This window comes from Anas acuta, chromosome 19 (genome assembly GCF_963932015.1).
Source record: "Anas acuta chromosome 19, bAnaAcu1.1, whole genome shotgun sequence".
Lineage (NCBI taxonomy): Eukaryota > Metazoa > Chordata > Aves > Anseriformes > Anatidae > Anas > Anas acuta.
The window spans coordinates 7,678,775-7,706,751 of record NC_088997.1 but is presented as its reverse complement, the minus strand read 5'-3'; the positions used below and the strand labels follow the sequence as shown (position 1 = coordinate 7,706,751).

General features: G+C 47.2%; 1 protein-coding gene across 6 annotated transcripts in view; it reads left to right on the top strand.

Annotated features, from left to right (window-relative positions):
- Nucleotides 1-27,977, top strand: part of COL26A1 (collagen type XXVI alpha 1 chain) — a 174,815-nt gene that overhangs the window by 3,879 nt on the left and 142,959 nt on the right. For all 6 annotated transcript variants that reach the window (XM_068655751.1, XM_068655752.1, XM_068655746.1 and 3 more), the window contains exon 2: nt 21,211-21,333. In XM_068655751.1, the coding sequence (XP_068511852.1) occupies nt 21,211-21,333 (123 nt within the window). The remainder of the gene's footprint in view (nt 1-21,210; nt 21,334-27,977) is intronic.

Sequence of the window (27,977 nt, the reverse complement as noted above, 5' to 3'; positions counted from 1 at the left end):
TCTTTTTGTCCTTAATCAGCAAGTGAAGACATGATTGAGCTGTTTGGCAATCTGAGGTCACTTTTTTAAAAGTTGACTTGTCAAGAAAGTTGGATCTCTCCAAGGGAAAAAAAACAAACAACAGCAACAATTTTGCTGGAATATCCTGTCTTTGTAGGAAACCGTTCCAAGCTTGAGAGCTGATTTAGGCCTTGGTATCCAGGTTGCAGGCTGTCTTGGAGATGGGCTCCCAAGGCTCTGAGGACTGCTGGATGCTTTTGCTGAGGCCCTGAGCAATGTGAAAAGCCTCTGGTGTGTGTAGGGGAAATATGGAGGGGGAAGCAGAAGGCGTATTCGCGTCCTTCAGAATGAAATTATGGAAATGTTCTGGTGGAAACATTGCTTGCTTGTCTCTCTTTTTTTTTTTTTTCTGGTTGGATTTAGTGTCAGATCTTGGTTATTGGCTAAGATGCTTGCAGTCTATCTTGGCATGTCTTGAATTGCTGTCCAGTTCTGCAGGGGATGCACAAGTACTGATGCCTGAAGTCCGAGCAGCAGTGCTTCTTGGCCTTGTGTAGTGTAGCAGCCTGGCTATTTTGTTTGAAATTCCCATTGAATCGGGCAGTGTCCTAACAGGACACTTGAATGGCTGGCTTTCAAGGTCAAGGTGTTTGGGTGGACCTGCCGTAGGTCTGCTCTTTTCAAAATGCCTGCCAGTGTTGTGCGTGGTCCTACAACCACACTTGCTAGGAATGGGGTTGGCCCTCCCCAGCCCTATCTGAAGGACTGTGCACAACTAAGCTGTAACATAATGAAATGCAGCCTCTTAGGTGAGGTTTTTGTGCTTTCAAGTAAGTGTGGGTGTCTTCCTGCGATAGAAGCCTGTTCTTGACATTAAAAGGTGACCTATAAACGAGTGTCCTGATTTATGTAGTCTCTCAGAGCACTTTGAGGACGCTATCTCTGCAGTTTTCCTGATGGCTCTCTGTTAATTCTCTCTTTCCCAGAGAAAGGTTGTTTGAACCTAATTTCAGCCCCACATTCTGAACCTCTTGTGGCTCTTAAGTGGGTGTGGAGTATACATATTAGAGAAATGTGTTTTTTTTCCCTATTCTGAGAGAATCTTGCTCTCTGAGTCATTCCCTCCATCACCTAATAGCCCGTTCATTGCCTGGGGTCGCTGGTTTTCTATGGTTTGCCACAGACTGTGTGGGGATGTCAAGCAAACAAACTGGGATTTGTGTCATGCTGAGTCCTCGGCGCTAATTCCCCTTTGAAGTGCCCTACCCAGGTAACCAAGAGGTCAGAAGGTCCTGAGCTCATCACCAAACCCTTGAACCATCCGGTGTTTGTTTCCTGGACTCTGCAGCCATCTGATCTTCATCTGACTTGCGGGGTTCAGTGCTGGAGCTTTGCAAAGCAATTAAAACAGCGAAGCTGATGGAAGTGTAAGGACTTAACAACACTGGAATGGCTTTGAAATACCAGACGTGACTGTAGTTACTGCAGTAAATTGTATTCATTTAGGAAATCTCCTACTGTCTTGCCTTTCCAGATGCTTGTGTGAATCATTTCCTCTCATGTATGCTTCATTTTCCAGCTCGAGGAAGGAAAAGGCAGCGGAGAGGCAAAGCAATGGGTGGCAGTGAACTTGTGCTCCCCTCGGATAAATTAACAAACGTGTCTCTTTCAATAACCCTTATTTGTTCAGTTTCTCAAAGCTGAGCTTGTTAGTGCATTAAAATCCTAGTTGAAACATGTCAGGTTAGAAACTTCACAGCTTTGCTTGGGGTTCTTGAATCTTGGATCCTAGCTCACGTCTGCTTTATCTTACTGGGCTGTGCCTTGATAAAGGGGAAAAAATATGAGTGTCTTTAAAAAATGATGAAAAACTGAAAGCACTGAGTGCTTTAGGTCTAAAGAGTTAGAATAATGGGTTAGCTTCCTTGCTTTAGACCTAGCAAGTCTGGAAACGTGATTGTTTTGGAAAGCGTAGGCTGCCTCTCCTGTAGCGTGGAGTTAAAATTCATTGGACCTCATTTCTGCAATACGCTCAAAGCTCTCAATTCACTTTTAATTAGATGTAGGCAGTGCTTAAATTTGCTTCCATTGAAGCGTAATGTTTATTTTGAAGCTTTGAGCTTAAAGCTAGCCTGTGCCAAAGCTATCGCAAAGATTCTATTAAGGGTTATAGCTGCAAAAATTAAATAATGAAATGTTACTAATTGGGTTACTGTCTTGTGAATTTTCAACTTTTCATATAATTGAATAACATTTAAGCTCCTTCTCAGTGTATTTGTGCACAAAGTGGCACTGATCTGAACCAGAGTCCTTAGGTAGCGTTACAGAAAGGAACAAAGGAGGGAAAGGTGATGTTGGTTCGTATGGGTTTTGTTCCTTATTCCCTTTTTAGGAAGAAACAATTATTTGTTAACTTGCGGTTTATTATGTGGAATAATCTGGTTGAGATGTTCTGGCTTTTTTTGGATGTCTTTAACTTTCTCCTTTTGGAAATGAACGGATGAATATGTAAAGAGTGTGCTTGGGTGGAAGCATTTCTTGTAACGCTATTTGGAAATAATTGTGTATTTTTGAGAGGGAAGGACAAGGGAGGCAATTTCAGGTTTAAGGCTCATTTTCAGCTTCCAAAGCAGGGAAATCATAGCTCTGGCAAAGGAGAAACCTCTCCTATGTGTTTAGAAATGGCTTTCACTCAGGCCCGCGGTGTGGATGCTGTTGAGATGAAAGTGGAAGGCAGCTTCCAGACATGTAGCATTTGGGACAGATCAATCTACTCCTTCATATCTGTGTGGTTTATCTGGAAAAGAGAATCTGCCTCTGACAATTATAGCAGTTGATCTTGAAACCTCTTTGAAGCTGAGAAGAGAAGGTATCTGTGAGCTTCTTTCATGTAGGACTCTTCCCATTACCTCTGTGCCGCGTGTCTCCTGTCTGTCCTGCGAGGGCTGATTGGGGCTGTCGGTACGCGGCGATACCGCTTTGTGCTGAGCAAGTAAGTCATTTGTCAAAACATTAACTTCAACTGCAATGTGAGGTACCACTGCCTAGAAACGCATCTGTTCATGTCCAATCTTGACATCAGGTTATGGAGTCAGACATCCTTTTAATTGCTTCCAACTTTTTCTGCCCCTAGGAACTGGATGGAAGTGATCTTCCTTGCAGTGCTTGCACTAGATACAGGCACGTGTTTGCGCAGAGCATCTCAGAAACGCCAGCGTAGTGAAGTCATGGGGTAGGGAAATATCCCCACGGACACGGTCCTGTAACCAAGGTCTACTGAGTAAATTGTTCTTGACTCTGCAGATGGACAATCCTCAATTCCTGCTTTCCGCTTCGCAACGTAATACTTGAAAATAGATTAGAAAACCAAACCAAACAAAAAACCTCATATACATGAGGTGGGAAAAGAGTATCATGCAGACACTGGAGACAAAGGCATTTTAGGAAAGATGCCTGCGTCATAGGAGGACAGTTCTGGAGACAGGCTGTGAGAGAGGGCGTGCGGCAAGTATGACCACAGAAGCTGCGTGCTAAATGACTGGTCTTCTATTGCAGTTTATCATACAGAGCAGGATGCTGCTGAGCTGTTGGGATGTTGGAGCTCTTTAGGACTAAGAAGAGTGGGTGCTAAATGAGCTAGATCTCCATTTTGCCCAGTTGCCATGACCTTGTGAGATGGAGTTGCTTGGTTAAGGCACAAAAACTTCCCTTCTCTTCTTGGCTTCTCTTGTGCCCGGGGTCAGTCTCCATCTGCTCTTCCCCCCCCAGGGCTGTGCTTATTTAGCCCTTCAAAAGAGTGGTGCTGGGAGCTCTCAGCTTGGTTCAAAATGCTTCTTCTCATCACGAAAAGGCTTGGGGCAGATGGGCTGCCGCGGCTGCTGGGATGACATAACGTCTCTGCACCGAGCCTGCCATTGGCGGGGTGCTGCGGAGCTTGGTGGGGTGTGGTAGCCCTGAACGGAAGGGCAGCCGTTTCTCTTTGCTGTGTGCTGCTCAGCCCTTATTAAACTCAGATGTTCCTAACCCCTTCCTCCAGGCTCTCATTATTGCTGTAAACACAGTAGAGCACAGGGAGCTTTTTCCAATCCTTATTCGAGGCAGCAGTGGGTGACAGCTCCACCAGCAGCTCTCCAGCGCGCCTCGGTGTGTGAAGGGCTTGGCGTGAACGCCCCCTTCCACCGCGAGGGAAATGCTGCTCATCTGCACTACAGGAAAAGGCTTTTTCATCTGTTGCCACTTCTCTTCCTCTTCCTTTAGGTTGCTTGGCTTCCAGGCTCTCCTCTGGCCTGATTCTCTTTTGCTTTCCTGGTCTATTTTTTGCCGCCCTGCTCAGGGTGGGCTGTCTGGCTGCTCATCTCATCACTGCTACCTTGTACAAACCTGGAGTTGTTTTCATTTTCAGGTGGCAGTGAAAGGGACACCAGCTAAAACGTGATTTCTGTGCTAGGATGACTAAAAAGGCTCTCCTAGAAGAAAAACCCTGAATCAGGCTGTTGGTAGCTCTGTATCTCAGCCATACCCATTCCAGTTTAATGTGTGGCTCTCGCAGAAAATTATTTTCCAACTTTTTATGAAGGCAGAAAGGGAGGAGGGACTGCCATTGTAAGAGGCTTTTAGATGCTCCCTACCTATAAAGTGCACTTGGTGCAGTGCAAGCTGTCATACCCACCCCACACGGCAGCTCAGAAATCCTTAATGTTATCCTCCAGATAACTAAGGTGCATCCAGGCTGTTTCTAGCCTTCTTGCACACAGCTCTCCAAGGGCTATATCCTTTGAGAATCTACTTATGGATCGCAAACTTCTGTCCACCTAATATTACTTTGAGAAATTGCTGGCCCTGTGAGGTACCAGAGCTGCCTTGCACATGGTGTCTGACTCAGTAAAAGCTGCATCCCGACAAGACTTACAAGATCTCTGAAGATCTCTGTAAGATTCCCTGTGTGACTTGGTTTAGTGACGTTTTGGCATCTGGCTAATCTTGCATGCCTGGTTGGAGATCGAACAAAAGATCCTGGTTACTGTCAGGAGCTGAGTGAGGTGTTAGGAAGATCCTTGCCTTCCTGATGCTGCATTTGCCTGCTGGATGCTGGGTTTCTTGTGGGAAATCTGAGCAAATTGAAGATGAGCTGCCCTGTTGCAAGGTACTCGAAATCTGTCACCTTGATTCTTCGGCTTGGTCTAACTTGCTGTTTCTGGTGTGTTGGAGGTAATGGGAGCTTTTCTTTTTTTGGTACTTTACGGCCCCAAGAAAACACTGATTTAACAGTCATTGCAGCTTTGAGGCAAGCTTTTTATGCTGCTTTTAATGAACTCAAAGCTAAAATAGTGTCGATCCTGAGAACCGGGCTGTCAGCTTGTGTCTGTCACTGGCGCTAGCAGTACAGGACAGAGAAAATCTGATATGTGTAAGCCTCAGTATTTCAACATGGCAAACCCAACTAACCTAAACAGAGAGGGGGGAGCCGCATTCTTTGTTATGCCTAATCTCTGTATTTTGTTAAACATGCATTCCTGCCAGAACTTTATTGGACAGAACAATGGTGACCAGCTGGGCAAGTGACCCTGGCTTTTCTGGTCGGCAGAGGAATTCGGCATCTGAGGAGTCCAGATTCTCATGTGCAGCTTAAAGTGATCTGGATTTGGTTGCTTTTAATTATCAGCTGGCTGATTCATAAGGCTTTGTTTTCAACCCTGTTTCCCAAGAAAAAGACCATTCCCTTCAATGCTCAGTGTATTCTATAGAGCAGCACAGAGTCTGGGAACCGAGACTTGTACGTTTCCTCTTTCTGACTTTTTTCTTTCCCCTGACTAAAAAGGGAATAGTAATATTTCCCTTCACTGGGGAGTACTTCGTGAGGGTGTGGTTAGATCTTAGATGGAAAGCTGCAAAATCCAACGTATTGTATGTGAATGCATGTAGAAGTTTATAATAAAAGCTATCCATGATAATACTTGGCACTTGTGTAAACTTCCACTCTTACAGAATGGAGGTCGTCGTGCTCCTTGTTTAATGCACCTCTCGGAGCCCAGATGACTGAAATTACTCTTTGGGAGTTGGTCTGTGCCTGGCGTACACAAAGAGGTTAGTTTGGGGGCTGGGGAGGGAGGTGCTGAGCGGGGCTGGGGTGAGCAGCAGTGGCACAGGCTGTGATGCTTCCTCTCCCCTTCTCCAGTGAGAGCTTTGGAGGCTGAATTAATTACGCACCGGTGGAAGCAGCAGTGACCCTTGGGCATGCGATGAAAGCCCTGTGGCAGCTGGTGCTACCAAGCAGCACCAGCCTTTGGGCAGAGGCAGTTCTGGGCTGCGATGCTGCAAGCTTTCTCTGGTCCCATGCTGCCTCTTACATACAAGAGTGAAAGAGGCAAATTGGCTCTTTAGGATGCTGCAGCACTTGGCCTGGAGCTGTTGTAAATCAGCATAACCTGAAGCAAAATATATAGCCTCCCTGCAGTGTATTTCGGGCTGCAGCACGGAGCCAAATGGTTTGAACTATCGCATAGTAAAACGCTGTCTCTCGGGCCACTGTTACTGGAAGTCGCTAATGTATATCACAAATGATACAAAAATTTTGGATTACGAAGTTGCAGGAATTAGTCTATAGGCCTGTGGATAAGCTTTGAGTGCGTGTTGCAGAAATAATAAGATCCTGTTTTGCCAAGCACCAGAAAAACGCTTGAGTCCTGATAGTGTAGCTGAAAGTCTGCTAAAACCCTTTCAAAACCTCTGCAACCAAAGCCATTGGAAACTTATTGCAAGGACTGCAGCAACACGTTCATCTTCTTGGGTAATGGCCTTTGAAACAATCAGGCTCTAATTGTCTGGCAGCCCCTGCCAAGTGGTTAAAGGCATCTGCACTAAGGTTTGCAAAGCAGCTTCTCGAAACCACCACACAACTTCACTGCAAACAGACTTCCAGCGCCCGGGTACCTTTTGGAGGAGTCGCTGCTGGGTGTCTGGGAAGGTGAGGACGGAGCTGTGACTGTCTGTGGTGGGTGGGAACAGGGGGAAGCGGTGGGAAAGTTGATGTGGTGGGATATGATTGGGGCAACTTGGCTTTGGAGCTGAATACAGCTAAAAACCAGATGGATTTGGAAAGGGTGCTTCACCTGGTCTCAGGGTGGACTCAGGGAGGTGCCTTGTGCTGCCCACGCCTGGGTTACTGATGTGCATGTAGGCGTCTCTGTGCCTTAAGCAGGCAAGGCTCGCTTTGCGGGATGCCACCATGAGCTCCGTTGTGTATTTTTGTGTGTTTCAAAACAAAGGCATTTGTCTGGAGTTGCACACAGCCCACAGAATTCGAGGCTCAGATTTTGCCAGTAATGACTGAAAAATTGAAGGGTGTTTCCACGGACACGTTGACTGCAAGAGGAAACGGCTCAGTAGTTGTTCTGTCATCTCGCCCTGTTCCATGCTCTCAGGTTCAACCAACCTTTTTGACTTGTACACGTGGGAGTGCTCTCAATCCAAACTCATCCCATTTTTTTCTGCTACAAGAAGTGACACGTGTTGTCTTCTTCTACTGGAATGCCGCATGTAAATAGTTCCTCCGAGCTGCACTGGGAGGTGTAAAGGGAATCTGCCATATATGTGTGTATGCGGGAGAAAAAGCGTGAGCAAACTTCAGCTGTGGTGTGCAAAGGCTGCTTGCGTGTGTGCTCTGGCATGATAATAAGCTGTAGGCTGGGCAGTTGCTGAGCAGCCGTGTGTCTTTCATGGGTTTGCTGGTCTGCCTGCAGTAAGTAAAGCAGCAGGATGCTGTTCTTTCCAAATGATGAAGGAAAAATGGTAAAAATATGAAATACCTGTGACCCATCAATCAAATTGAGGTCATAACTGTTTTTTCTTCAAATAATCTTCCACACCTTTGTGTCACCAGATGTCTCCTTCTGTACAGGTCTGTATGGAGGGGGAGGAAGGCAGGCTGTCTTCTCTGGCTTTGCCTTGAGTCGATCCCAAGTTTTGGATAGTGTGTGTTTAAAGTGGGATGTGTGTGTGTGTGTCCTGTCAGCTGCCGCAGAGCGAGGCTTCTCTCACTTCTCTCTCCAGTAGCTCCAGATGCTTCCAGTCCCAGCAGCCGGTGAGGCCTTTGCTTTAGGAGCACGCGTCCTTTGCATGCCTCGCTCCACACCCTTCCCAGTTCCTGGTTGAAAGTACACTGTGGGGTTTTCCCCTGCCTTGGAGAAGACAGCTGGCTTGTCCTGCCTCTTTGCGTTGGCAGGTAACTCTAAACTCCAACAGCAGCAAACCCCTACAGCCCCCATCTAACGCAACGTGCCACTCCTGCAGCTCCCCACAGAGCAGGCAGGGCTTTTCCCTGCCCAACCCTCTGTGTCCCTTGCAGGGCTCCTGCTGTCACCTTGCTCTGCCTTGGTGCTGCTTTCTCCCCATCCCCTTTCCCGTGTGCGTCCTGGGGAGTGCTTAAGGCACTGTTATCATTCCGAAGGAATCTACCGTGCGTGCACAGGCTATAGGATTTTTTTTTCGTCTGTTATTACTTGGCCAAATCAAACCCATTTTCCACCTGGATACCGAAATGTAGATCTCCTCCCTCAAGACCATCTCCCTTCCAAATGGAGGTTTCCAAAGTGCTGAGGCACTGAAGCGGTTTCTTAGATTGCTCAAGAATTTTTTAATAACAGGGAAAGGTGTTAGTGTTTCTGTTCACGAGAGGAGGACTTTTTTTTAAAGACTTTTTTTCTAGTGAACAAACCTGGTTGCACAAAAAAGAGCTAATAATTATTCTTGGCTGGAAGGGAGATATGGAGCCTACTTCAAAAACCTGTAAAAACTTAGAAAGATGTGTCAAAGGTAGAAGATCCTTCTTAACTGAAAATATATTAAAGCACTTTGTTTCGAGATGCCTTCGTACAGTCTGTCCGTAGCCATCTACGTGCAGCAGGCTGTGTGCTTTAACGTGCACCATCTGGATAAGAGGGAGTTTAAAACCCACTGAGGCAGAGCAGAGCCCTTGCTCGCAGGGGTTTGGGATGACTGTGTGTGGAAGAGCTGAGCTGCAGCAAATGCTCTGCAGTTACTTTTTACGGTGCTGGACCAATGCAGTGGGCCAAGTGTAAGCGGGGGAGCCTGGCACAAGGTGAGCAGAGGCTGCTGCTGTGGCTGAATGTCCTGTGCCTGTAAGTACTGCATCCACGTTCACATGGAGCACCAGGCATGGTCTCCACTTTGCATGGTGAAAACATTCGTGACTGGCACCTGGGTTTCTTTTTTTCTTTAAACACTGCCTGTTTAGATGGGCACTGGGAACGAGTGGAGGGAAGGACGGGGTCACCGAACTGACCGTGGGGGTGGACACGTGCTTGCAAAGAGTATTGATACTTTTCTGCACTAGAGATGTCTTTTGAAAGCTTTTGGTTGTGCGAGTAGGAATCAGTAACCGTAAAGCCATGGAGACATCCTCCAGCCCCAGCTCGCTGGGATCGCTCCCCAGCATGCACTGGATTCAAAACGAACTGCTGTAAAGGGCAAGCTCAGCTCTCTGATCACGCAGCAGATCTCAGTTTTGATGTTCCTACTTCCCTACACATGAAACTCCCCTGGGTGTGACTGGAACAATAGGATTATTTTCCAAATTATTTTTTATTGTAGTAACGCCCAGGACAGCCTTGTGCCAGACATGGCAGACATGGAAGAAAAAGTTTTCAATTTAAATAGCAAATTAACACGCAGGCTTTGGGTTTTGTTTTTCAGACTGATTAACACTGTGAATGCCCAGCCAGAGAGCGTTTGTGAGGCTTTGCTTCTCCGAAGTGGGGCCTCGCCTGGCTCAGCTCAGGGGGCTCTGAGCTGGGCTTCACCTACCCCATCTGTTAGTCAGAATGACCTGGTGTATCCACAGAGCAGTTACTGAAGAAAGGGGTTTAGTTCTTGCAGTACAAGCATGTTTGTTGGGTACAGCTGCCCCACAAAAACTTTCCTGAAGCATCATCAGTACCCCTGTCTCAGGTCTAATGCAAATGCTGGCTGATGGGCACCTGAACTTTGGTAGTTTGCCTAGACTGGAGTGACTGAGCTGGCAAATCAAAGGGGAAGCAGGGTTGTTGGTTTTGACGCAGTACGAGTAGATGGTGTTGTCTAGACTGTCTTACTGCTAACTCTCTGCCAGCAGAGGAAACCTTAGGGAGTTGTAGGGTTTTCTTACAATTTACGTTGAAGGAAAGGCTGTGGCTGGTGCTGTTTCTTTGGCCCTTCCAATGAGGACGTTATGTCTGGCTCTTTGTATGGCAGCCACCTGAAACAGAGGCGGTGGGGAATTAAGCTGAGCCTGCACACTCAGTGCAACTTCATGCTAGCCTGGGAGAGGCTCCCTTGGTTCGTTAAAACTAGCTCCCCACAGTGATGGGCAGACACTCAACAAACTGCTCTTCTAGAAAGGTCTGCCGTGTAGTCTCCTCTGTACCAGGGCCCACAGAGCACTTCGAGTATTGCTGAACAAACTGGGGACCCAGACTGAGTGAAGTGGTTGTAACAGTGCAGGCAAAGAGGAGGGATGGCAGGTGGAGGAAGTGCTGCTAGAAATGCTTTGGGCTCTGTTTACCTGACGCTGTTTACCTGTGCAGACGCTTCCAGTTGCACCCTAACGTCCGTGAGTCTGAAGCTGGTGCTCTGCTTTTTGATGCCTTTTTGAGCCAGTCGTGCTGGGAGTTCACAGGGAAGTGCTCTGAGTATAGAAACAGCTCAGGGAAACAAATCTGTATCCCCCTTAAAGAGAAAAAGCAATGCTTTGTGGGGTCTCCTGCAATATAGCTTTCTCTTTAGCTTTCCAGAGAGTGTATTTTTCCTTGCTGGCAGTCCTATCCCTACTGTTCAGCCCCAGGAAGAACCTGGAACGTGCACGTTAAATGGGCAGATGAACACGGTGCAGTTGATACGGAGCAACAACTTGTTTGTACCACCTTATTTTTTTCTCCTCTGATACACTCGGTGCTCTCCTTTTGACACTGCCTTTTGTTCTCATTGTAATTTGCGGTTTTTGGTGCCAGTATAATGCTAATGAAAAACACTGCTTCGTCTAGGCTGAGTCCCTGTGTTCCTGTCATGCATGTGGCTTTCATTGCTGCTGGTAAGTGCTGTGAGTTTGGCAACAGAAGGCTGAATTTGAGGGACAAAGATGTGCTGTTGCCTGCTTGGAGCTATATAAGCAAAAAAAAAATAGATTCAGGAGCAGACCCTCCTCAATCCACATGGACTTGGTGTTGAGGCATGCAGATGTAAGCGTGCCCTGCATGCTCAGGTATTTGGTTTGGAGGAGACACTGAAAAGCAGCTAGTTCAGCCCGTAAATGCAGGGGACTGATCTAGCCTTTTTGGTGGATGCACATTGTGCAAAGTATTGTTTTGTTGTGATGTAACATAGCAAGGGGACTCTGACAGCCAGGGGTTGGAGCTTTATGGGTGGTGGAGGAGGCTCTGTAGCCACAACAGGAGCATTCATAAAGCATGGGACATTGTTACTGGGTTGCTGACTCCTTATGTTGGTTTTCCTGATGTTTTTCTCTCCCCAAAGATTTTAAGGGCAAGCTGGCATAAGTCTGTCCTGCGTTGTCACTCGCACTCCTTCCATCTCCTGCTACTTCAAAGTTGATGTTTAATTCTGAATGAATTTGTTGGTGCAATTTAGAGGTACTGACTTGGATTAAAAACTGGTTTTAGGCTGTAATGAAGATCAGGGTTGCTGTCTTCAGCATTAGCAGCTCTGGATTAGATTTTCAGAGGAGGGCACACAAACAAACGGCGACTGTGCTCTTTATAAACACAGGTATATTTCAGACCAGTATTTGGTATTTTACGTGCCAGCTTTGTACCTCTAATCAATGTCTTATGGAATTTTTTTCCCTTAATTTCATCCCTCCCTCCCAGGCTAAGCTTTCTAGGAATGACCGGACCAGTGCTGCGAGCATGTTGGAAGGCAGGAGACCTGTCTACAGCTGTGATATCCAGCTGCGCAAAAATGCTTAGGCTCAGGTTCTTCTTTTCAAAAGCTCTATTTCAAGGAGCTTTTATGTTGCTAAAATGACATACTAGGTTGTAATTGTGCATGATTTCCACGCTGCATGGATATCAAATGCCAAATTCCATCCAGTCAGTCTAATTTAACAAAGACAGATTCCACAGATATTTCTGTACGTTTCCTCTTCCCTCCCTCTGTGAGCACTGGAAACTACTGTCTTCTCGTCAATTGTGATAAGCCTGGGGGAGGGAGCCACAAAACAGTCAAGAGCATAAAGAATGCCTGTAAAAGCAAAGCGCTTCAAAGGAGCGAACCCCCCTTTTATTTCTGAGCACTCAGTCATGGGCTAACCTCTTTCATTTTCCTGATGAGGATAATTATGTTTTGGGTCAACCATATTTGTTTGGTTCAGGCAGAACGTGCCACTAGCAATTTGAGAGGAGCTGGGTGGTGGATATAACGCACAGGGACTTCATGCTAGAGAAATCCTCCTTGAGCCCTTTCCTGTATGTGCCCGTAGACATGCGTGGGCACAGAAGTGTGGGTATTGATCGCAGTCTGTGAGACTTGGCTTTATTTCTCATACTGCCTGCTCAACCTTTTCCAGGTCCCCATCTGTGTCTGTTATAATCTCTGTGAGCGCTGATGGAGAGGGTGGATCAGCTGCAGGAATGAATGCCGTGTGTAACAGGAGGGCCATCACCTTCTGAGCCCCGCTTTGTTACGGCAGCTGGAAGGTGCCTGCTGAATGAGGTGGAACTGGAAGAGGAGAGGGATGGCCTCACGGCTGAGGAAGCTGTACGTTGCTTGGGGGAGCTGGGTTCTCTCGCTGTTTCAAAACAGAGTTGCACCCACGGCTCTGTGCTATTTGGCTATTCAGTTTCTAGGTTTTCAGTAATTCCGGCAGGGAGAGGTTTTTCCCTCAGCCCCTGTAACTTCAATGGCTGCAGAAGGATAAGGCAAAACTTTGTGCAGTTTCCTATGAATTGAAGCGAGTTCAGCCCTCGAGGTAATGCTGTTTTGGAAGGTCAACCATGCACACAACAAAGGAAGGAAAGCACAGTTAAATGCGCTTGGCTGCAGAACTTGCTGAAGATTAAAGCTGTTGTGCAGACTGAATTGCGTTTTCCTCCTAAGGTAAAGATTCCTCTAGGACTGAACTCCCTCCAGCAGTCTCTGATAATCCACTTTGTGTGGGAGAACTTAAGACTGTTATTGGCAACTGAGTATTTGAAGTGCTCTGAGCACAGAACATATTGGCCCCTGGGGAAGGGTTATGCTATTGGGAGGTACCTAGATAAATTGTCCAATCTGACTCTGCTAGGCAGAACTGATTTTTATAGTCTCTTTTTCAGACTTACTTGGGGGCAGAAAGATTGGAGCTCCTTCCAGTCTTTGTCTGACCGATGCAGCGGAGTGGGAGACCTGGAACTTCTCTTATTCCTGTTTGAGTCTCTGGCTCTATGTTACTTCAGATGGCTGCTGCTGTCTGGCTTCAGAAGCACTAGCATTCCTCCAGTTTTATTCGTTTCCCAAAATGAATAGGCTGTTACAAAAATTTTCTCCTTTTTTTCACAGGAGTCAGGGTAACCTCTATTAATGCCTGAAGCACTCAGTGGGAGTAAGGCATGCGTAAAACATCAATATTGACAACGAGATTACTGTGGCTTGTCATGTCTTCTGATTTGCAGACCCCTGGAAACTTTGTAAAGGAAGAGCAGACTCTGCTTTGAACTAAACCTTGCCATTATATGCTTGTATGCGGCCCCTGCCACACCTGCCAGGTAGTCTTCTGTGGATTTCTTAGCAGTGGTCCATCAGTCTGCAGACCTGACTCTGTCCCTTGACTCCAAACATCCTCGTTTCACAGACACTGGTGCCCACAGCTGAATTCTGCAGCTGGCTTTTCTCTGGATGGCAGGAGGAATGACAGCCTTGGATCCTCAAAGCTAGTTACCCAGGGAGAGCTCAGGTATGGCTGAGAACAGGAGATGCTTGAACCCAGCTTGATTTTTATCTGAGCTCTCCAGTGGTGTGCGATGGGATTGTCTCCTCCTTAGCTGGATCACAGCAGCGGGGAGCGATCTGGTCACAGGCAGCTGGTCAACTTCATCCTGATGGGAACCAAAGCGTGGTGAGGGAGGTGTGTGTTTGTGAATAAGAAAGGAATAATGCAGCTATGCGAAACTGGATGGTTCAGGAAGAGATGCCACAGAGAGCCTTGTGGCCTTTGAATGCTAGTTTTCTTGGCATGCACGGGGCAACCTAAGCTCCAGGCCTCGGTGGAGTATCTAAGTAACGAACCCCTCCTAACGATGGGCTCCAGCACACAACAGACAGATTGCTGTCCTGGCAAGGGAGGATGCTGTACTATTTACACAGAGAAAAGGGCACGGTTTGCTTTCATCGAGTCAGAACGGCAACTTTTTCCCAGTGAAAGTCGGTGACCTTCTGATTTTATTGAAATTCCTCTCCATGATTGCAGGGAAACTGATAGCTCCAGTGAAAAATGTTATGAGGAAACTCGGGGAAATCTGTCTAGCTATCAAAACACTCCTACTGTTTTCTGTGCCCTAAATGTTGATCTCTGCTAAGTATAACACACAGTGTGTTATCCTTATGGAAACAGAAAGATAATTCAGTGCAGTTGTTTACACAGCACAGAGCTGTAGGGCAAATCGCAGGCATCAGAAATGCCAAGCTTGTTGAGAGACATCTATAGGATTTATTGGAAATGGGGAGGGCAGATTCATGCCCAAAAGGATGCAACAGGTGCTGATGAAATAATTGTGCATAGAAAGATATTTATTTCTCCAGAAATACCTTGCTTTCTTCTTGGCTGTTTAAGGCTTGGTGATCTGAGCTTTTGTGTGGCACTTTATGGTATGTGTTTTTATCAGAAGCCCTAAAAAGACGTAAAATCTCCATCTTTGTTAGCTTCACAACAGTGTAAGGGGTTTGTTTGGAGTCTGAGCACTCTCTGCTGAAAGCACAGCACATCGTGCTGCTCAGAGCATGCTGTGCCACGGGGTCGTGGTTTTCGGGAGCTGTAACCCTGTCCTTCCCTCCAGCGACCACGTCAGCCAGCAGGTCCTGCGTGTAGCATCGCTGCCTGCTGTAGGTCTGTCCCTAACGGGGCGCAGCAACGAGTCAGCTGTGTGCGGAGCCGAACTGTCAAGTGATTAGGCAGGAATGTAGCTGCTCTCATTTTCGAGCTGCATGCTCTTGATTAAGCAGGCTGCTTGCTGAGTCCCGATCAGTTCAGCCTGCTGGTTCCTGACATCGTTCAGCTTGTGCTCGCCTGTCCAGTGAAATGAAGCCTCCGAACAACCCGCTGCCTTTTCTTTCGCAAGCCCCTTGGAAGGCCCCCCGGGGACCCCCAGGAGTCCGAGGAGATTGGATCAAAGCCAGCCACTTGGGCTGGGGAAGAAACAGACGTTGCTTTTGGGGATGGGGCTGTCAGCTTGCTGTAGTGCAAATCTTTAGGCGTTTACAGGGGGCGAGAGGGTGGGGGCATCCCTTCTGCATCCTTCGGGTGGTGGCCTTAGCAAACAGCACTGTGCAAATGCAGATGGCCAGATGGGGGAGGAGGAGGCTTGCTGTCTGGTGGCTTCCCGTCCGTAAAATGAGTGCTCTGAGCTAATTCAGTCATGCTAGCCTGGAGTTAAGCTTGGATCTGTGAGTATATGGCTCTTCAGGAGCTTCAGTATTTTAGCTAATTCATTACCTTCTGCTGCTCCACCTTCTGCAGTCCCTTTTCTTTCGTGCTGTAGGATTAGAGTCTCCAGGGGAAGAACTGGGCATCCAGATGAGGCTTCTGCTGAGAGGGGGCAGAGCCCAGAAAGCTGCTGGGGTGCAGAACACAGCCTCCTCCCTGGTGTCTGCCCACAGAAGCAAAATGCAGCTCAAGCCTCCGGTGAGTCCAGCAGCCCTGGGAGAGCCTCTTAGCCTGCTCTGTCCGTGCCATGGGAGGCTGGTCTTTCCTGCCTCGTTGGTGCCTAAAGCCACGTGGTTCTGCCGAGCCAGCAGAGTGGGCAACTTCCTTCCAGCATCTCCTGAGTGTCTAGTTAAGCTCAGAATAGCAATTTCCAGAGTAGCCTCAACTAGAAGCAAGCCACTGAATGGTTAGTTAGCCTGAAACGTCTACATCCTGAACCTCTGCAGCAAATACAGTTGGATATCTGCTGGTATCAGCGCTTGTGTTCCCTCCGGAGCAGCATGCTGTCAGCCGTGATCAAGACATGAGATATTAGTCTAGTCCTGGACCGAAACTTGCTAAATTGGGAACTCACAGGCCATGATCTGCAGATCTTCAATTGTCTGTGAAAGTCTTCCAAGGATTAAATAGGCTGTGAAAGGAGGGTGTCCATTTGGAAATGGCTGGGGAAAGCAGAGCAACTGTGAGACTCTCCTCTCCAAGCAGAGTGGTGGAAGACCAATTCCATGAGGCACTGCAGGGCATTGTGCTAAATATGTTGGTGATGAGCTTGCATGAGATCCAGCAGCCCCAGCCCTAAATGAGCTGCTGTTTGGATCATTTAGTTTGCTTGGTTGGAATATTCTCTTTGAATAAGCAGTAATATATTCTCTGCCATCCTGGATGCGTGCCAGTAAAAGTCCTAAACCTTTCTTGCTAGCATCTGTATATAATATAAAGGGTCATTTATAATCTCTGTAAGCCATGATGGGGCCTTTCGTCACTTGGTCTGAAGCCTGCTTGCGTTCTGGAGGCTGCTCTTGCGGACTTCTGGCTTGCAAAGAGAAATCTCAGGGTAGGTTTGTCTGTCTGTCTGTCTTATAGTCACTGTGCTATTGTATCTACACTGAGTCCTGAGTTCTATATTCCAAATGCATATCATGATTTACTGTGCTCCTGTTCTGTCTCCCCTGCTTCTATGCCAGTATAGAAACCAAACCCCTGTAAGGTGCATTTGTAGGAAAGTGATGCTATTTATGGGAAGCGAAGGGCAAAGAAATGAGAGAAATCTGTGTTCAGGTCAGACCGCGAGTGTCTGTGGGGTTTGGCCGTTTTGTTTGGTGGTTCTGCTCGAGGGAAGAGTCCCTGGGTTGCATTTCTCTGTCACTGTTATCGTGCTCTGAAGACCATAGAAGGCTGTTCCAGGCCCCAAGGGAAGGATGTGTTTTTGTCGTGGGCTGCCAGTCCTGGTCAGCCCAGGTGATGGCTGCAGCGAAGGAACGGGGAGCCTCGGGGAAGGTTCTCACTGCCTGCAGTTCCCCCATTCCTTCCTTTTCTAACAGGCCCCAGATAGTTCAGCCGAGGAAACGAACCTGGGAACACGGTGTCTTCCCCTGCCAACGTGCAGCCCTCTGTTATGCTCTGAAGGGAGGGAGCAGCCTTTACACCTCCCTCTGCTGCCCCTGGCTCTGCCACGAGGCTGTAACGAGGTGTCTGGTGAGTCTCAGCTCAAGGCAAGGCTTCTCCAAAGCAGCAGCGGCAGCACGACCGCCAGATTTGTGTGACCTGCGAGGGATGTTTGCTCCTCAGCAGCTTATTCCAAGGACCAGGTAGAACAAAGGCACAAGAGACCCCAGCAGTTCTGGGCCATTTCATAAAGGAAATCTGCGTGCATGCCGGCAGCACCCGCTTAATGAAAGGCCTGGCAGGAACAGCGTTGTTTTTTTCCCAAATGGAACTCGGTGATGGGAGAAGGCCAGAGGGGCACATGTACACAAGCTACAAAACAGCTAAAGCATAGTGTGTATAAATAAATACTCGACTTATTTGGATTTCATTGGCAAGGCAGAAAAATGCTTTTAATGTGCGGAAAGGCCCCGGAGTCCTCGATAGCTGTGCTGTGTTTCAGGAAGCAGTAACTGTGTGCTGAATTTGTCAGTATCTGTGGCCCTCCTTGCTCTGGTGCACGTTGTCAGTGTGTGAAATGCCGCTTCCTTCTTCCCCTGTGGCTGGACCAGTTCTTTTCCTCTTTGCATGCTGGTGAGAAGTTCTGGTTTTTGTAATTTCAGGACGTGTGCTCCTGTCGTTATCCTGTCTGGTTCTGTGTGTGCACAATTTTTTTTGCCTGACATTAAATGCTTTTGTCCCGAGGCTTGTGCAGAAGGCTTGTGCTGTCCCTCTGACAGCTGTAAGCGCTGTGCTAAAAGCATGTACTTGAGTTAATTGTATAGAGCTGTGGTTTCCTTGGCCCCTCTCGTACTCGCCCCTTCTGGCTGCTCTTCTCCTCCATACTCACGCGGCTGTTCCCAGGGCGTGGGCAGCTCTCAGCCAGCAGCGCCCCTCTGAACAAACCCTGTGGGTAGGGCTCAGGGAGATGAAACGAGGGCCAATTGCACCACATGCTTGAAAGGAAAACCATCAGCAATAACAACTTATTTTGAGTTACTGCATTTCCAATCTCCTCTTCCTGTCTTCGTGTGTCTCCTGGTTTTGCCCACTAAGCCTTGTGCCAAGCCTGTTCAATTACCTGCTGTCATCCTGTGAGCCGAGGCTTTGTTCATCTGATTTTTGGACTAATCGTGAAGTAACACTGCCCGCTGGGCTCCTTGCTGTAGGTGTTAGCAAAGACACCTCTGCTAGTCCAGGGTTTGTACCCTGAGCGCAGCAGCTGTCACTTTGCATCTGTACTGGGAGCAATCTGGTGGCCGAAGCACTTCTCACTTCTTAAATGTTTGATATAACATCTGGGGTGGGGAGATGGTATTGCTCTGGTTGCCCTGCCATATTGCAGTGAAATCTTTGGTCCCATGCAGCACATGGCAACAAATATTTAATGCTGTTTTCCACTTAGTGTTTTAGGGACTGCTCCTAAACCTACCACAGACCCTCAATAAAGCTGACAGAAGGGGCTCTCCACGACCTCACTTTACAAGTCTGGGAAGCTCTTGAGAAGCAGAGGACCACAAGTGGATTTTCAGCAAGCAGGAGCAGTACCAGCAGGAAAAGCTCCGTGGCTGTGCCCTGATGCTGCTGCTGGGCCTGATGGTGTTGGGTGGAAGCCCCCCTCAGACTGGGTGCCCCCGCTCGCCCCTCTGCCTGTAGCCGAGGTGTGGGTGAGCCGCCCGCTGGCCCCGGCTGGCCCATTGTGGCTTGGCTGCTGGCAGCCCTGCCTCCTATTCATGGGGACGGAGTGGGGAGCCTCCTGCAGAGAGGGGGGGGTCCAAAAAGGAGGGGGGAAACACAGCAAATAGGATAAATAGTAAAGAAAATGGACCGCCACTGGGGAGGTGGGATGGGGAAGGAGGAGGGGATGTGCCTATTGCCCCTGTGTGAGCAGTGGGAAGGTGGCTCTCAAAGCTGCTACCTCTGCAGTTACAGAGGCAAAAATATGAACCAGAATTGGGCGAGTATGAGTGATGTTTACAAGGGGAAAATACAAGTGCCCTATTCCTCCCCTGCACTCCCCAAGCACAACATTTGAACCTAAAAAGGTCTTTAAGAGAAGGCGGAAGGATTGAATGGGTGCTGATTCCCAGGGCTGGCACTGCAGTTGCTGCCTTCTCCCATGCTTTGTGGTGGAGTTCTTGCTCTTATTTTCTTCCCTTATGAGCCAAGACAGTACTGCAGTCCCTCCCTCCCCTGTACTTTGTCTTGCCTGTTTTTAGGCTGCAACCTCTCCAGTGCAGCCCATTTGTTCGAGCCCTGCTGACAGTGAACCCCGCTGCACCAGCAGCAGAAGTTTCCAGCTCAGATGTTGCTCGGAGTGCTAGGAGGCTGGGGAGCGATACCATAACGAGCAGGATGAAATTAAGACCAGTACAATGGGAGCTGACTATCAGGAGATTTGGAAGACTTTTTTCCTTTTTTCCCCTCTAAAATCCTATTGTTTATGATAAATTACAGAACTAAATTATGTACTGTAAAACCCTGGCCTCTGAGGACCAAGCAAGAGGCATTACTTGGATCTCTTGTGGTTCAGGTTGGCAGAAGCAGGGAATCTTTCTGCAGCTATGGGGAGGAGGAGGTGGGGTGGGAAAGGAAGACTGCAAGTTGGGCTCATTATGGCTGGCAGAAGCAGCAACCCCACCCCCAGTTACTTTGTTTTTACTGCAGTCATAGAATCGTAGAATATCCCGAGCTGGAAGGGACCCACAAGGATCTCTGAGTCCGTTTCCTGGCTCTGCACAGGACTACCTAAAAATTAAACCATATGTCTGAGAGCGTTGTCCAACTGCTTCTTGAGTTCTGGCGGGCACCGTGCTGTGACCGCTCACCTGAAGAGCCTGTCCCAGTGCCCGACCACCTCTGGGTGCAGAACCTTTCCCCAACCTCCAGCCTGACCCTCCCCTGTCCCAGCTCCATGCCGTTCCCTCTGGTCCTGTCGCTGTCCCCAGAGAGCAGAGCTCAGTGCCTGCCCCTCCGCTCCCCTTGTGAGGGAGCTGCAGGCTGCCATGAGGCCTCCCCTCAGCCTGCTCTGGGCTGAACAAATGAAGGGACCTCAGCCACTTCTACATCTTCCTCTCCAGTTGTTTCACCATCTTTGGCCTCCTTCAGACACTCTAACAGTTTATGTCCTTCTCTTGTGGCACCCAGAACTGCACACGGTGTTCAAGGTGAAGCTGCAGCAGTGCAGAGTGGGACAATCCCTTCCCTCCACCAGCTAGCAGTGCTGTGCTGGATGCATCATCCCAGGGCACCATTGATCCTTTTGGCTGCCAGGGCACACTGACTTGTATTCAACTTGTCAACCAAAACCCCCAGATGCCTTTGTGTGGGGCTGTTCTCCAGCCTCTCATCCCGCAGTCTGTACATATATCCAGGGTTGCCCTGCCCCAGGTGCAGAATGTGCCTTTTGCTCTTATTAAATTTCATGTGGTTGGTGATTGCCCAGCCCTCTAATTTGTGAAGATTTCTCTGCCCTCAAGGAGTCAACAGATTCCCCTAATTTAGTATCATCCAAAAACTTAGGATTTGACTTCTTCATCCAAATCATTTAGCCCAGTTGAACCCCACTGGGACTGGCCACAAGCCTGATGTCGCCCCATTTACTGTAACCCTTTGAATCTGACCCATCAGCCAATTGCTCACCCATCGTGTTATGAACTTGTCAAGCTGTGTGCTGGAGACTTTGTCCAGAAGGATACCGTGAGAGACAGTATTGAAAGCTTTGCTCAAGTAAAAGGGAAATCACATCTACTGGCTTCCCTTGGCCTACTGGTTGAGTAATCTTGTTGTAAAAGGGAACTAAGTTAGTTAAGCAGTCTTAAATACGTTGGTTTAGCTTGCTGTCTTACTGGAGCTAACATCGTCCTTTCTTTCCACAGGCATTGGTGTCACTACACGGTCACACGGACAGTTTCCTGCCAAGTGCAGAATGGTTCAGAAACGGTGATCCAGCGAGTTTATCAGAGCTGCCGGTGGCCTGGACCTTGTGCCAACTTAGTGAGGTAAAAATCTTCATGTCTCACGTTGCCTGTACACACTTTCCTGCACTTCTCATCAAATTGCCTAGCTTTTTAAGTATCGTACAGTGGGCTCTGTGGGTCAGACCATCTTCTACATCATGATGATAGAACTAAGGAATGCCCATTGCATGCATGTAAGCAAGTGCAGTATTAGAGGCAAGCCATGTGAAACAGTTCTAACTTATGTTGTAATGCCAGCTTGTACGTCCACATGCAGGAGGCTGCTGTTAGGCATGAAGCAAAACAGAGTCCATCAGAGTACAGTGTGACTGAACAGGGTTTTAGCGGGGATACTGTCCCGATGGCACTGGGTGGTATCAAGTCCTCATACCTGAATCTTTAAGGGGGATGTTGATTACATATACTGGAAAGCTCTGCTCAAAGTCCTTGCAGGTAGTGCTGGACAAAGGTAAATCCTCTCAGCGAGGAATTCCCATCCAGCACCTCTTACTCCTGTGTCTCCATATCCTTTAGAGACATGCATGAAAGTGCGATGTCATCTCTCCCTAGATGAGAAACAAAGCTTGGAGATAGTGGCTTGTCAACTTCTGTGTAGTCTGCTGTTAGTCTACTTCGGCCTTTCAATCCTTTACAGTCTTAGGATCCATATTTAAAAAAAAAAAAAATGCAATAGCTATCCTGAGCTGCTACCTTCCCGTGTACAGTGTCTGTGGTGTTGGGTCCTGCCTTCTCTGAAGGTATCCTCAGAGCAAAATAACGTTACCCACCCATCTGGGAGCTGGCACAGAGAAGTCATTGTTCTCTAGATGTACACCTCGCTTCCACAAGAATTTCCCACATAGTTGAGCTTATAATCTAGTCATTTTGTTGCTGTTGTTTCCAGTTCAGCCACAGCTTGAGGTCTTCTTAGTCGACAACCTAGCCAGCACGTGGCTGAACTACCAACAGAAATACCCAGAGATCCATCTTCTTGGGCTATGTGCCTCCTGCATGCGCTGATCTGCTCCTGGGACTCTTTTCATCTGGAATTCACATTTTCCATGTGGCAGTTACCACAGTTGGTTATCTAGTTTCTATTTGGCCACTGGTCAGTCTAAGTTTTTTCACTTGTAATATATCTGCTTTGGTGTCTCTTTGGTCTTGTTTTATGCAAGGCTGTGGTTGAAACACTTAATATTTTACACTGTCATGGCCAAACTTCTGTTGAAGCTTTTTAATTTCCCAGACGTTTTACACACATAATTGTCATTAGAAACTTGTGAGCTTTCACCTTGTCTCCCAAACTTGCCAAAAATCTTGCATATTTTTCCTTGTTAATATAACTGCAGTTTCATGAGTACTAAACAATTGATCATGTTACTGGTAAAAATCCTTTTTGCGGGCTCCTGCAGTTACTCTTATACATTGTTTCTTACGTTATTAACCCCGAGACTTTAGGAGTTGTCTGCCATTGTGACATTGTTATTCACAAAATGTTTTCAGTTTGAAATGTAGCTTGGTTCATTTGCTTGACGAGTCCAATTGTTTGGAAACAATGCAGAATGGCAGCAGACTTCTCAATTTTTCTTTCTATGTGAAAAATAACACAAGGAAGCTGGAGTTATTAATATTTAAGTTCTTAGCTGATGAAACCTCAGCTGATGGGAGCTGCATTTCTGGAAGATGATCACTGGAAGAAACCTTCCAGAAGAGATGGGAAGATGCTAATGCTCTGCTCCCTTTACAAGCGGGAGGACCCAGAGCCAACAGCACCCTTCTGAGGGTATGAGTATATAATTTGTCCTAATTATGCATCATGTGACACAAAAAAAAGAGAGAGACCCTGCACCTCTCATTCCCAATAACCTCCAGAAGGCTGCTGGCAAGTGCTGGAGCCCACCCAGTTATCAGCAAAGGTAAAGCTGGAGCAGCACATGCCAGCTCCTTATCATTTACTGTGCTCTCGCTGTAAGAGACAGCAAGCCCCAGGAACAAATGGCAATGAAGTCAAAGCCACAGGCATCCCGAGAGTTTAGTGGGTTGTCAAATAAATTATCCTAATCCTAGACATCTTTTATAGGTGGTTGCTTCTTTTTGGCATCTGACTTCTGATAGAATGAAAAACAGTCACTGAAACTGATGGATGTTGTGGTGTGCAACTTGTGCATGCAAATTTTTGGTTGAAGTCTTACTTCCTGGGCCTGTGCTGTTGCCTGCCTGTGTCACACTGCCAGCACCTAGGGATGTGAGAATAACTGGCTTTCTCTAGTCTAGGAGTCAAGCTGAAATTATTATTTTTTAACAGCTAAACTTCTCATCACCTTCAATAAAATGAATACTGTGTCTTTTAAAAAAAACAAACCCTTTTCTCTCTCCTGTTTCAGGTGAAACCTATCTTCTATCTTCAGATGAAAACTCCTAAGGATAGCAATGAGAAATTCCCTGAAGTTGCAGGGCAGTTGAGTGCCTATTCTATTCAGCACCTCACTTGTTAGTGAAGTTCCCTTAACAGTGGAGAAGTTCTATGTGGTTTCCTTCTTTTTCCATGGAAATTGACTTTGAAGAGAAAGGCAAGCTTATACCAGCCTCCAAGCTGCAGGACTTCCTAGGAGAAGTCTCTGAAAGCTCACATTGAAGATGAACAGAATACTCGTCAGAGCAGAAAATTAAACTCAGGTGTCCTGTGTCAGTTTCTGCAGTAACTACTGGGCTTGAGAGTCATTCTATACTTAGTTTTTCAAAACAAAGAACTATCCCAAATCCCAGAAGCTACCTTCACATGTCTGAAAGCTTTGGGTGACGCTGCTGCCCTGCTTTTAAGAGTCTTTTTTTCATTTTTTTCTTTCCTTTGATGAGTCTGTTGTGCAGGGCAAAAGCATCTATGAGTATTGGCACTGCAGTCAGGGCAAATACTGCCTCTTTTTGTGTTTCAAACCAACTCTTTCCCCAAAAAAGAATGAGAGAAGTGGCATAACAGTTGTGGGCTGTCCACTTAGCCACCATGTGCCTTTAGCCTCTAATGGCAAAGGTCACCCGTGCTCATGTTTCATCTAATACTGGTACTGCAGGATTGAATTCCAGAATGGTTCAATTCCTGGTACCAAGGATATTCTCAGATACATTCAACAGAGGAAAGCAGTAAATGGTATCAAATGGGAAGTGTGAGGACAGGACACTATCACAAACCTCAGGAGGAAACCTGCACGTGCTTCACGGGTAGGGAACCAAAAAATGTGTTGTGTCACTAAACCTATTACCTATTGCCTTCTGTAGATCACCAGTCCTCAAGTTTGTTCCTGTAATATGAAGGAACTTCTCTATTTTATCTACAGTTCTCAGTGCTGCCATAAACTTGCATGTATCTGCACTAGAAGACAGCTCCAGCAAGAGTACTTTACCCAACCAATGCTTTGTTCCCATCAAATAACTTGTTTCCTCCTTTCCTACTCTGTATCAGCACCTCTGTGGCTTCAGCGTTCTGCAAGTCTGTTCTCTGGGGTGTGTCAGGCTTACTCAAAGTCTGTCCATGGCTAGATGTGATCTCACTCTCTGTGTCCCTGTGGTCGCTCAGGTACTATATAGACAAGTTTCCCTTTTGCCTGAAGGACAGACTTAATGATCTTCTGGCCCTTCAGTTCTTCTATCAGCAAGATTTCTGGTGCCTGTGCTTGAAGGGGATGCACAGGCAGATTCACGCGGTGTTATGCTTGATTGGGAGCAAATTGTCAGTAAGCTATTGGCATTATTTTTGGCTTTATAGTATTTTTCCCAGCTGTGACTTGAAATAAACTGTTTTCATCTCCTTGTTTGCAGGGAGTCAACCGTATCAGGGAGAGCCTTCATTCTGCCAGCACCCGTTATCAGGCTGCTCACTAGCAAAAGGGACGCCAGCCAAAAAAAAAGGCATCTCTCAACTGCGCGGTGACAGCTGAGAGGGGCTCTCTGGTAGAGAGACGCTGCTTACAAGCAGACATCAGCGTGGCCAGACACGGATTTAGTCAATTTCCTGTCTCCCATTCATTCGTGCTGTGTTTCTTTTCCTCATTGCACAAACTGCCGCTGAGGGTCAGGCATTTGACAGGGGAGTATCTGTGAGATCCCCAGCCCAGCAGCTTTGGTTGCGCGATGTCCTTGCTGTCTGTTCACTTGCTCTTGGGAAGCCGGCAGCTGTGCTTTTTTTGCAGGAGTGTCGTCATCTTGGCGGGGATGGGATGAGCTGCTCTCTTCTTGCCCTCCACCCCAGACTCTTTATTTAGCTTGGGTGCTGAGTTGCTTTGGAGTGGTCTTGGCTGGAGGCTTTCCTTCAGCAGATTTCTGCTCTTGAACTCTCTCCATTTGTGTTGTGAAGGCTTCAGCTTCTGCGTGCCGTAGGATATGCCTTTGCTTTGTCACACTACGAAGCGAACAGGCAGCTTTCCAGCAGTCTGGCTGAAGCTCCTAATGTACTTAGAAAAGTTGCATGCTATTCATCTGTCTGAAGGAAGGGATAAAGTCTCTTGCTTGGTGTTTCAGTGGCAACCTAATCACTGCGAGTCTGCCTTCATGGTTGCACCCAGCTGCCGGTAAACCCAGGCACCCGAATGGTGACCCTTCTTCTGAGCAGTCCTGTTGCAGCACCTGTAGGCTAACGCACAATTCTACCATACCTGGGACTCAACCCTCCTGAGGCTCATGGAGAATGATGGTTTCATAGACTAGGCACGGATTTAAGACCTGTGTTTAGTTGCAGGAGGTTTTATGTCTTCCTGTGCCTTTTGTCAAGCGATGTTACCTCTCCTGAGAGATGAGAATATGTTATGAGTTAGTGTTTCCTTTGCCTTACTATGGCTTATGACTTTGAGAGCAGGACAATTTCTTGCCCTGATGGGGCAAAATGAGCCCAATTTTGTGTAGAGCCTGTGTGTGTGACTATTGTGGACAGTAAAATAGTATCTCTGGAGTTAAGAGCATGTGAGAACAGCCTGACAGCTCATGCACTACCTTTGGAAGGCAAAAATTTACCTCTACAAACTGTTTCTATGAAAATCCATATATCAAATCCAGAAGCCTGCTTCTTCAGATTATGGTAGGATATTCCGACTCCTCTCTTACTTGATCCTAAAAGAATGATTGTTCCCAGCAAGGCTGTGTGAGGTTTTTATCTATTTTTTGCTGTGCTTAGTGGTCATATAGCTCCATTTCACTCTAGCCTTTGAGCATCCACTCTCTGTAGCACTGTCTGGCTTCAGAGAATCTGGACACTTTTCTGGAAACCCATAGCTGGCTTGTACAGGGATGGTCTTACCTGGCTCCCATGCTTCAGCAAGAGCCATTGAAACCTTAAACATTGAAACCTCAAACAAGTTTCTTACCAGTCGTCTTTGAACATTGCTCAGAGATGGGCAGAGGTGGAAGGGGAGAGTGTTCTTGCAGTAAAGACAATCCCCATCAGCTGCAGTGCCTTGCTGACTGCCATCCATTGCATCTTTTTCACCCCTTGGCATTCTATGTGGTGTGGCTTATCACAGGTATGTGCTTTTGATGGTATTTTTAATGTAAGCAGGCTATATGTCTTGCCTGGATTGTTCTTGCTGTTCCATATTTTTGGATGTAGTTTAAAAAAAGTTTAAACTTTTATTTAAACTGAGCACATTTCTGCTCCTTGGGGTATTTTACAAGCTAGTTTGCTGAATAATAAAGAAGGAATTCTGCAGGATCATCCATTTTGGTCTGCTCTGCTTTTGAAGGCTCAATTGCTACAGGCTTAATGCTTTGCCTAGCATGAGGTGGGAGGCATATAGGTGCCAGTTTTCTGGGTTTTAGGCTGTAGATAAGTTGTGCAAACCAGAAAAGAGCAAACTGAAAACAAGTTCCCTTCCTCCCCTTTGGCAAAGGCTTGGCATGTGCAATGGCCTCCAGCAGTCCTGCAGCTGCAGGTTTGGGTTTTTGTCTGGTGTCTGAAGGAGCGTATTTGAAACCCTGGTTATGTTCTTACCTGGGGATCTGCAGGCTTTGTGCTGGGAAGGCTGGCAGGACTGCAGGGAACAAAAAATTCAGAGCGTGGTAGTTTCTGCCATGCTTGTAAGTACCAAGATGATGATAAAGGCACTCTCTGCCCCTGTGTCTGCTGTGGCTCTGGTTTGGGGTGAAGGTATCCTGTGGGTGATCTGTAGAGAACCTGGTGTAACCAGTGCCTGGTAGGCTTTAGGGGGTAGTTATCATGGTCTGCCTGGAGTGGGATGGTGTTGGGAATCGGATGTGTTCTTAATAGCTTCTTGGGGAAATGGATTCCTTGGATATGTTGCGGGGATATACCCACAGGATACTCTTTTCTATGTCAACGCTTGCCCAGCCCTTCCCAACCTCCCATCTCTCCAGGGCACCCAAGCATTGCAGGATATGAGCGTGCAGCCTGACAAATTGGAAGTGTGACTTCAGAACGTGCTGATTTTCCACAAGGCGTTTCAGGTTTTTTGGCATGTCCATAAATCAGGCCATGTGCCCCAGATATTAGGAGAAGTACCAGAAGTTTTTTGTTCTGATCTTTTAATGCAGAGTTAGCACTTATTTATTCATTTATTTATTTATTTTTTAACTCAGAAGGATTTTTAGTACTCCAAAGATGATAGCTATATAACCACAGACAGGGTTGGATCTACTGGATTGATACCTCATTGCCATGGGAATAGTTGCAGGGGAAGGTGGAC